Below are 10,992 nucleotides of genomic sequence, written 5' to 3' on the forward strand. Positions count from 1 at the left end.
AAAGTTACCTGAACCGCAGGTGGATGCTGTGTGTAAGAAAGATCACTAGAAAAGATAACCTTTGGTTAATCTGCACAACTGATAATTGCAGACCATGATAACCCTGCACCATTATTTCATAACACTCACCCAAATTCTGAAGGTATTTCACTAACCCTCATAGACTTTTCTAATGATGTGGAATCAAAAAAGTTGTGGAATCAACTAAAAAGATGTTTTACTTGAGAAACTGATACATCACAGGGTTAAAATGGTCGGCATGTATCAATTTCGCACATTAACAGAAGCTTATCTCTGTGATCAAGTGTATGTAATATATGATTGGGCAAAGTTCATTATAACCTTTAGTGTGACTGTTTCTTTTTGCTTGTGTGTACGTGTTGACATATACTACCAGCAGAATAATTTGCCACTTGGGATAAGAAAATGACCTTTGACTTGTACATGTTTGCACTCAGTCCCTAAGGTAAACTGGACTACATTTGCACTGAGAAATCACATCACTCCACATCCCAAACATCTCAGTGCTAGTCCCTGCAGCAGAGCAGTACTCCCCTCCAGATCAGGTTGGATTGTTTCTCCAGGTGACATGTTGAGTGGAGAACAACTTGGAATATGAAACTATAACAGTGATAACATAGTGGAAGCCTGTCTGCAGTTGTGAGTAATCACTTCCAGACACTACTTTGCTTCTCTGTGAAGAATCTCAAAAAGAGAATGATTAGACTGTGCTTTAAATGAAACATTACTGATGTTTTGATGATGAAAATAATAAATCATAATAAAAAATGTAGTCAGGATACATGTATTTTAAAGACTTTTATTAAATTTTGACAATAACTTAAACAACTTTTGCTTATTTTCAAATTTCATTCACACATCTCTCAGAACCAATTTTGCAGAAATTATTTCAGGAAAGTTGCATGTTGACAAATTCCAAAATGGAAAGAAGAAAAACTTTTCAAGTATGACAGAAAATAGAACTTCAGTCAAACAGAATTCATACCGAACACTGCTGGCTTACTGTTATTTCTGGTGTGCAAAGTTACAATAATAAATTTCTTTATCATTGTGCACAAATTAAACTTTAAGTGGAACTAGAAAAATAACTTACACCCAAAAACAGTTTTAAAATTCAGTTGCAGAAACATGTAAGGCTGAGCACCATTAGTAGCTGTTGAAGGAATGATGAGTTTTTACAGTATACAAATGACATTTTACCTGAAACTTGCATAGATGCACACATCTGCATGCTAGCATGGTACAGCTAATTGCTAACAAAGCCACCAGTATGTATTAATAACATTTACCATGACAACATTAAATTAGTATTGTGAAAATCAGGAGAAGCTACAGCACCAGTAATCCCTGCCAGGATCTAAATCTAAATGGTTTTAAATGAGAAGAGCAGCCCTGTACCCTGCTAGCATACGTTTCATATTTGTGTATCTACTGTAAACTCTGAATTAATTTTGGCATTTCTCCTTCCACTCTACACTCTGTTTGACCGAGATTCTTTAAATGCAGCTATTTAAGTAAGAATTGCATAGACGAAACATCTGGGGCACAATGTGTGAAATGACAAAACCAAAATAACAGAAATCAGCAAGAAGCAAGTCTAGTTTACAGTATAATGAGACGGTTCAAGGATCAATGAAGGACACTGCGATGTAACGGGTGCCGTTGGTGGTGGGCAGGCCTTCGTGGAGATGAGTCAGTCGTCCTGGGTGCATGAAGCTCCAGCCTTTCCTCGGTGACTCTATGGAGCAGTTATACCTATTGAACCGGCAACCTCCACCCTAAAAAGGAGACGGGAAAGTAACTGTGGTTGTACAAATTCTTGTAAAACGTGGATTGATAATTGTGAAACAAATCATGGTAAATGCAGATGGCATTCCACTCTAATATCTGCCCAACTCCTTACCCTCAATGCAATTCCTCACCTGAAAGTCTCTGTCTTTGTTATTGAGGGCGATGTTGATGGTGAAGGTGGATGTGTCATGGTGAGGCTTCAGGAACGCTTGCCTGCCAGGCGTGTATTTTACCACAAAGTTCATTACAGCATAACCCTACGATGAACGTACATAAATATGTCAAGTTACGTGACAGTCGGTGTAGCTTCCAAAATATACGGTAACCCATTCCAAAACCTTTCAGTCACTGAAACATCTCCCTGTTATTTCTTCATGACGTCCCACTAACCTTAGTGTAATAGCCAGAGAAAACCTTCAACGTGACAGGCGATATGAACTCTCGGATGAAATGTAGCCACTCTTTATCAAAACTGATTTGCTTCATATGAATGTCGTCTGTTGGCACGGTCTCATAGCCTCCAGCAATTCTACTGTCCTGAGCAAAAGAAGAAAAATAAGATGAAATAAAGCGCAGTGCAATGTGATTAACGATGGAACAAATGACCCACTATCTCAGTGTGTGTGGCCACAGTTTTCAGTAATGATGATGATGTGTCTGCGCGTAGATGTGTGTCTTTCAAACCGCAGGGTCGCCTGCCTGCATGAGGCTTAATGACCCAACCAGCTCAGTGTTCTCCCGAACAGAGTTAGTCAGTGTCTGTACTTATTCAGTCTTCCAAGCAAACTGTTAAACACATTAATTACCACTGCCAAACTACATAAGATGGGCTACATGAGTTAGACACCACAAACACAAAACCGAGAAGCATAGCCTTTTAATTTCATTATATTTCAAAAGTGGAGCTGGAGATGAAGGTAAAAAAATTAAGCATGTGTGTGCAAGTCCCCTGAACACCAGTCATGTGTATGATGGTGCATATCCTAAAATAGCTTAAGAGGAGTATTCCACTTACTGCTCACTACATCTGGCTATAATCTGATGCTCCCAGATGGCTGTTAATGGTAGCTTGAAAGTCACAGCTCACCCAGCTAACAAAGACAACAACGATATGGGTGTTGCAATGAAGTTTACAGCATGAGGACAAAATGATTTCCTTACTTTCACTTTTTTCTTATTTATGTCTGGTTGTGATTATTTAAAACACACAAACAAATCATCTTTATTATGATAACTAACTCGATAACTAACTGTTCACAGTGAGCTCTGGAGTTTCCAGCTGTGCCTAATCCCAGTCTCACACAGCTGCTAGCATGCGTTATAAATGAAACGTACAGTACTTTACTGTCCTAGATGTGTAAACATAACCACAGGAAAAAAAATCAGTACATGTGTTGATTACAGAGAAAATGTAACAGGAACATACCTCATGTTTGCCTCCTGACCATGAACCATAGTGCTCCATCTCCTCCACTAGCTCATCACAAGCCTTCTCCGAGAAGACTGGGAACCAGAACACATCTGGACAAGGCTGCAACACACACGTACACAAAGACACTCCTGAGACCTGAGTCACATATATGCTATTACAAAAAACAGCTGTTGGGATTTCAGGATTTTAGATTTTTGGTATTATGTTATTCTTGTTCAGTCTCTGAACAAGAATAACACATTCAGATACACACAGAGTAAACACAAACCTCCTCTAAGTAGTTTTCAGTGAAAATTTGAGTATAGTTTTGGTGGATGTACTTCTCTCTCCAGTCCTGCAAGGAGAAAGGATTTCAGATGAGGTGTCCTTGAGCAAGACATTGAACCCCCAGTTGCTCCCGGTGATGTCACCGGTGTGTGAATGCATGAGTGCTTGGGAGTGCGAATGGGTGAATGGCCGAATAATGTGAAAGCGCTTTGAGTGTGCTGTAAAAGCATAGAAAGGCGCTATACAAGTATAAGACCATTTACCATTAGTAGACAGTTTTTGAACTCTCTGCTGACCTGCATACCTCATAGAGCCAATACCTTCTCCAACAAGGCAGGTCTCAGCATGCCTTATCAGTCAGGAGTCTTATCACTCTGAAGTCATCATTCTCAAAACTGTGCACTTCTTACATCTGTAATTTTACTGCCAATAACCTTAACAGGTGGCCACTGTTTATTCCAGCTTTTTGGAAAAAAATAAATAAATAAATGTTTTTGTGGTTGAAGAATAATGAGAGATCATAATAACTTACCAGAGGGTTTTCAAATATCTGCCACAAGTCATTGTTATAATGAGAAATGTTATAATTGGCTGTGGAAATGAGCCTCCCAAAGTCATGACGGTTTGTTATGTACATGAAGACTCCCTGGAGCAAACAGGAAAAAGTTCAGTCAGTCTTGCAATAAAATTCTCTGTAATGTCTTCTAGACAGGATTTATAACTGAACCATATCTGCATAACCATAATACACAAAAATCCACAGTACATAAGCAAACTGCAGTTATGATTATGGTATATGTTTATAACAAGAACATTCATCAGTGGTTAGCACAGGCATAAAAACTGGTATTTGTGGCAAACTGTTCATTTGCACAAAAAGTAAAATAGTCTGATTTAAGTGTGTTTTAACACACTGAAATCAAGTATGTTTAACTTGGATAGAACCAAAATAGACACAGACGCCATATAAATAATCCAAGATTATTTATGGGTGGGGGACTGCAGGGGGGTTGGTGGGTTTGGAACAGGACAGGGTGGGGCAGGAACAGAAGGGTGCTGGTCAGCTCGGGACAAAGCAAATCCAGGAATGATATTACCTCTACGGTGAAGCTTGGAGAGGGTGCTATGTAGGGATTTTGGACTCGTTATCAGACTAGGCTTTGGAAATGACATAAAATATGAACTAGGAATGGTTTGGTAATACCCCTGGTGTAAGATTCCAAACTGATGACGTTTAAAATCATCTTGTGAAAGCTGTGATTTAGACCAGGTGGTTTGCATCAGTGAAAATAATTATCTTTGGAGCCTAGTCTGAGATCAGTCATTATGTTTACAGGGAGCAGCTGGTTATAAGTGTTTGCTGTGAGTTTTGGCTGTTCGGGATAAAGCATCAGGACAGGGGACTTGCATGTGGACTGACTTTGTTCTCCTCCGTGATCTCTTCTTGCAAGCGATTATAAAACAGGACACAAAATAGGTCTTTCTCTAACTTTGACATGTCTGCTTTTAGACCTAAAGTCATCACAAGCAAAATCAACATCAATTTCCAAAGAGCTGCTACTGTCCTAATTTCTCATGTAAGAACATAGACAGCAACTGAACAAACATGTTCTGTAAATATGTTTCTGTCCAGTCTGAAATACTTGACAGTGTCCATGTACTGTCATTCCCAGTGGAGAATGCAGTGTATAAAACACTCTGTAATGAAAGTATGTCTGAAGTGAAAAACCAACACATTTATAGAATTTAACTTTAATGGGGTCAGTAAATCTGTGACCAAATCAGATACAAAGCTTTTGAGTGCTAACCCATTGGAAAAGGATGTTTCAGAAAGCAGAATAATTAAAACAATGGAAACCTTTGGGGGCTTGAGCATATGGAATGATTCCGGAGAAGGGGAGTCTTTTTCTCTGTGACTGGTCTAAAATAAAGGAGAAGCATCATGTAAATAGGATAACATAAATCATTGTTTCAGAACAAGAGACAGGGTGACAGCTGAAATATACAGTATGTCACATACATAGCAACTCAGGAGGACAGGAAATTCGCCTGCATGAAAAAGGAGCAAGATTCCCTCTGAAGCTGATGTTTTTGTGGATTATCATGGGAGGAATGCAAGCTGGGGAACAGTCCAAGCAATCCAGAAGTACACAGAGTTTGGATCAGGCATGGTAGATGTTTAGTGCTGAGCAAAGGGGACATGTGAGTGATATTAAGTGCTACTGGATAAACAGTATATAGTATGTTTAGAAGTGGAGAGAAAAACAGACAAGATAACTTTTGTTGGCTAGCCAGCCAGACACTGCAGTTTGCACTGCCTGTGGTCATATGACAATGAGAGCAACAGAAAGTGAAGGATTACTGATATGCAGTAAGTGGTGCAAGGACCTTTAACACACCATAGAGCAACCATAAACAGAGAAGGATCATGCCTTGATGACAGACAGACATTTCAAACCGCATATACTTGCCATGATGTCATCTTTGTTTTCCGCTGAGCTGTTGACTTTAGCCACGGTTAAGATTCATTGCATTTTGACACTAGTTTTACTGAATCTTTTCTTTATACAGACTTTCATTTTCTAGTATAACTTTCCCTTTAAGTGCCTAAGTTCATATTTCATGGACTATGTAACTACAATACAGCACTGACTCCCTAAAGAGGGAGGTTGGGTTTTCTTACCACTTCTCTGGCATTTCTGCACAAAGCCATATCTGGGTCCAGCTTCTCCAGAACAAAGATGTTCCTCTCCTTAAGGTCATTTCTCAAGGCACTGCCCTTGACAAGGTATACATGTGCCATGTAAGGAATGTTCCACACACCCCTAGAAACAACAAGACAGAGAGAAAAGAAGTGCTCATTTTGCAGCAGCCTTTAACATGTGCATTTATTTTTTGTTTTTGTTATGGTAATACTCACGCCAATCAGGACTACAGGTGTGTTGTAGGAGTTGTTACAGAGCAACTACTGTAAAATATGTATATGTATTATTCATTCAAACTATTTTCTTTCCCCTGAATTTTAATTTTTTCTCCCAGGTTCTGCTACACTAAGTCTCTGTCATTACAAACATTCGTTGTTGGCCTGGAGGTTCACTCTGTCCCAGGATCCCAACCGCCTCCACACAGGTACCCTGTGGAACTAGCAACAAAGGCCTGATCGCTCATTGGTTCCTTTCTTGCAGGCTCATGGGTGATTAAACCTGCAATCCCCAATGTGGCAGGTAAATGTTTATTCTTCTGTGCAGTCTGGATGCCATCTCATCTTTTTTTTTTTTACCCATAAAAAGTCATTCAGAGAGAAGTTAATTTAATTTGACTGTGGCTGTTTCACATCTCAGGCTTGGATGCTCAGTGCTAAATCACTGTGCAGGTCTGATCGTGACTTTAATCACTGTTTACATGTGCATTCTAAGATGTAGCTAGGGCATCTTGTGTGTCTTGTTGTTTATGGCTAAACATGGGTTTCAACTGTTTCAGTACGGACGTACTGAGAGATCCAGTACTCACATACAGGTGCGTGAGTTATAAAAGTGCAAAGCCATAGCCGCATGTGCTCGTAGTACACTTGTGACTTACATACGTTTTCTCTGCACAATGTCGACATAATCTTCAGAGCGAGCATAATAGCCATCCAGACTCAAGGCTCCCCAGAAGTTGGACCACAGCTTGCCGTGACGAGTGACAAGGGGACCAATTATTTTTCTGCAGGAGGCAGAGTGGAGAGATGGTAATTCTGTCAGAGCAGATAAAACTCAGTGACATCTCACAGACAGCCAACCACCTAATGCACTGTGTATCTTAATATTAAAACCAGTGTGCTGCATCAAGGAGGTCAACCTCTTGCTGGAAAGACATGATCACTGCCAAGTCAGTAACAGATTGTACAAGCGTGTAATACAAACTAGACCTGCACATCATGGTTGGCTGAATTCAAACAAGGACATGCTGCAGCAGGCTTTTTAAAGCCCATATCTGCTCTTTGTATTTGCATGAAATATAGTGACACAGTTTATCTTTTGTCTTCCAAACCCAAAACCCAATAGATTTTTTTTTTATTTTCCTTCTTTCATATTATATGAAAAAAAAGAGAAGGTCTAAAATAATTAAGTTTTCTAATTCAAAAATTTCATGGTTGAGACAAATTGGCATCTTCCTTCAGTAGTTGTTGTGCCACTGGAAAATTCTCATGCTGCCTTTAAATATCCTAGAAAAGCATGTGCTTGCATGCCTCCAACAGGTCAATGCCATGCCACGGCCACAGTGACATGTGATTTATGGGAAGATTTTTTTTTCACAACCAGAAGGGGGAAAAGGTTTTGAATGCTTGCTTTCTGTATAATGCGAAGTGGCATTATGGGGTTACTGCAAGAGACTTCTTCTCTGTGTCCATGTGGCCAGACAAAAAACAGGACACTAGAGTGGCTTATTTTTAAACTTCCATTCACCCGGCTGTAATGTTCCTGTGGTTTTACCACTTGAGGGATGACTTCAATGGTTCAATGATCACAGCAGCAGTAAGTTTTTGAAAGCTTTCCAGTGTGGCATCTATTCTAGTCTCTGTGTGATTTATATGAAAAAAAAGAGAAGGTCTAAAATAATTAAGTTTTCTAATTCAAAAATTTCATGGTTGAGACAAATTGGCATCTTCCTTCAGTAGTTGTTGTGCCACTGGAAAATTCTCATGCTGCCTTTAAATATCCTAGAAAAGCATGTGCTTGCATGCCTCCAACAGGTCAATGCCATGCCACGGCCACAGTGACATGTGATTTATGGGAAGATTTTTTTTTCACAACCAGAAGGGGGAAAAGGTTTTGAATGCTTGCTTTCTGTATAATGCGAAGTGGCATTATGGGGTTACTGCAAGAGACTTCTTCTCTGTGTCCATGTGGCCAGACAAAAAACAGGACACCAGAGTGGCTTATTTTTAAACTTCCATTCACCCGGCTGTAATGTTCCTGTGGTTTTACCACTTGAGGGATGACTTCAATGGTTCAATGATCACAGCAGCAGTATGTTTTTGAAAGCTTTCCAGCGTGGCATCTATTCTAGTCTCTGTGTGATTACCTGTTCTGCTCAATGAGGAGCTTCAGAGTCTGTCTGTTGGTGAGCATGACATCTGAGTCTATGCTGAAGTAGTAGTCGCATGTGGTGTCCTTACGGCAAACATCCCTAATGCAATTGTAAACACAGATAGGGCAGAGAAAGTAGTGATTATTCAAGCCATAGCTGATTAGAGTCAATGGCATACTTAGAAGTAATCACAGTCACAAGTTTCTATTTATCGGCACCTAAGTATAAGATGTCATTTTCGATTGCAGAGTCTGACTCTTACTAACAACCTTTGACCCACCAGTGGATAATGTGATTTTAGGAAGATTAGAGACTGTTCATAAATCTTAGGCATTGTCATTATAGGGCTGTCCTAACCAATGCTTTTGGGCTTGCTGGGAATGTGATGGGATCCCTGTGATGAGACCTCACAGAGTCACTTATCACTGTGACAGCAGACTATTCCTTAATACTTACAGATGAGAATAAGGTCCATATAGGACCGTATTACACCTGTAGGACTGCAGTGTATGCATAACACATCTCCACTCCTCTGCTTTCTTAACTAGAAATCAAGCCAGTTAGCGCTGTAAAAGTAATTTAGTAGTTTAAATCTATTATTAGGCAGGGCCATAATCTGGTTTCATCATTTCTCTAAACAAAAGATTCTGAGAGATGAAAGATTTTGAGTAGATCCACACATACATGCCCATGTTCCTGGCCTCTCCTTGGCTCAAATTTTCTTCTGGTCCCACAACCTTGAAACTATTGAACAAATTTCTGTTCTCTTCCCAGAACCTCTGGATGTGCTTCTCGTGGTAAACCTCCTGAGCAGGGAGCCAGTATTAATAAACTGGATTAGAAGTCACATCTAAGGAGACATATATGACAGAGCTGCAGCTGTGCACACTCACATTGTTGTGGACAAAAAATCTGAGTTTATCTTTGGGATAATCCAGGGCCGACAACCTCTGGAAGAATTCAGGAAGAAATGGAGTGGGTTGCTCAATGAATACTCCAACCATCACACTCGGATACTCCTGTTTAGATTAGAGGAGAGATAAATTAGTACTATTTTAAACAACCGATCTTTAGAGTAGAGACTGATCATAAACAGCAGAACTGTTTAACATATATCATTGATGATTTTGACATTTCTTGTCAGACATACAGTGAAGTTGTTTCTGATGGTGTCCATGCCAGCATTCTCTTTGCTTTATGTCACTTATTTGCACTTATATAACTGATGTGATCCCAACTATTATTTTCTGCAGTGTTCTATGTTAAAATATATATATTTCAAGTCTTAACATCTATTATTAGCATGAACTGTGCCAAAAATGCCTGGACTTGGCTCTACAAACCAGAACAACTAATGATCACTATGTAAACATGTTAAAGACTGACACATAAATGAACAGCTTTACAGGAAATCTAACTTCAAACCCAGACTGCCACATGTAAATATTTGAGAGGACAGTACGTGTACACAAAGGCTGCTCAGAAAAATAAGAGTCAGAAATGGAGAAAAGAGAGGAGAAAACATTTTCCCATGGCACTCAGCTCCAGCCCACACAGCATAGTCTGGACCTCTGAACCTCATGACCAGTTCATAGCGAAGGTTTGGGCCAGGGATGAAAAGGGATCTGAGCAGAACCATCTAGTTTGCAAGTTCCACAATGACTGTGTTGCAGACATAAGGTGAAGTCATGCATCCAAACCAATGCGAGCTTAAATTGATGTGGAAAGATGGTGGAGAGGCAGAAAAGGGAAAGGAGTGGCAAAACAGAGGGAAGTAAAAAGCTAAACTAAATAACTAAAGCATCTATTAAAGCAGAAAGAAGCAACACGTAGCAGAAAATACAAAATTGCAGTAGGCAGGGAAGTTGGCACAGTATTGTTCTTTTCTGGGATCACAGTGTCTCTATAGGCTCAGTCCCAAGACCCAAGCAGAACTGGGTTCCCCTCCACAAGAAGGTCCTAGACACTGTGTGACCAGTGTTTCCCCATGCTCTGATCCTCCAGATGTCTCTGTCCCAGTCACACAGAGTGGCATAATGGAATGAAACTCTTTCACTGCCTGTTACTAAGAAGTTCAGTTTTCTGCACTTGTTATGGAAGGGCACTGAGAGCAACCTTCTCAGATACTCTTCATGCAACTGTTTCTGAATCCAGTACAGTTAAACTACTTAAGCACAATTACTTACAGGACTACAATAAATTTGTGTTAATATTTTCTGATAAGCATTGTGTTATTTGCATCGTGAAGACCTGAATGTTATTTTAATTGCAATGGTGGATTCTGTTCCACTTTTGAACAGGGTTGTTCCAAGAACAATTTAGATAAAAACAAGGATTACAGAATGCATTAACTGGGATCTTGTGTATGTTTCTGTCCATAAGGAAAGAAGTAAAGTTTGGCTACATAT

The 10,992-nt window shown here is 39.7% G+C and overlaps 1 protein-coding gene across 2 annotated transcripts in view; it reads right to left on the reverse strand.

Annotated features, from left to right (window-relative positions):
- Positions 1 to 841: 841 nt before the first annotated feature.
- The window catches only part of plod2 (procollagen-lysine, 2-oxoglutarate 5-dioxygenase 2), a 27,830-nt gene continuing 17,679 nt past the window's right edge, over positions 842 to 10,992 (reverse strand). The window contains exons 9-20 of one of the 2 annotated variants that reach the window (XM_020602245.1): positions 9,478 to 9,603; positions 9,269 to 9,390; positions 8,579 to 8,683; positions 7,091 to 7,216; positions 6,195 to 6,336; positions 5,370 to 5,432; positions 4,044 to 4,157; positions 3,513 to 3,578; positions 3,239 to 3,343; positions 2,203 to 2,349; positions 1,944 to 2,069; positions 842 to 1,799 (exon numbers count right to left, since the gene is read on the reverse strand). In XM_020602245.1, coding sequence (XP_020457901.1) covers positions 1,644 to 1,799; positions 1,944 to 2,069; positions 2,203 to 2,349; positions 3,239 to 3,343; positions 3,513 to 3,578; positions 4,044 to 4,157; positions 5,370 to 5,432; positions 6,195 to 6,336; positions 7,091 to 7,216; positions 8,579 to 8,683; positions 9,269 to 9,390; positions 9,478 to 9,603 — 1,398 coding nt within the window. In that variant the 3' untranslated portion in view covers positions 842 to 1,643. The remainder of the gene's footprint in view (positions 1,800 to 1,943; positions 2,070 to 2,202; positions 2,350 to 3,238; positions 3,344 to 3,512; positions 3,579 to 4,043; positions 4,158 to 5,369; positions 5,433 to 6,194; positions 6,337 to 7,090; positions 7,217 to 8,578; positions 8,684 to 9,268; positions 9,391 to 9,477; positions 9,604 to 10,992) is intronic. The other variant, XM_020602246.1, reaches the window with a different exon arrangement.

This window comes from Monopterus albus, unplaced genomic scaffold, assembly GCF_001952655.1.
Source record: "Monopterus albus unplaced genomic scaffold, M_albus_1.0 scaffold55.1, whole genome shotgun sequence".
Taxonomy (NCBI): Eukaryota; Metazoa; Chordata; class Actinopteri; order Synbranchiformes; family Synbranchidae; genus Monopterus; species Monopterus albus.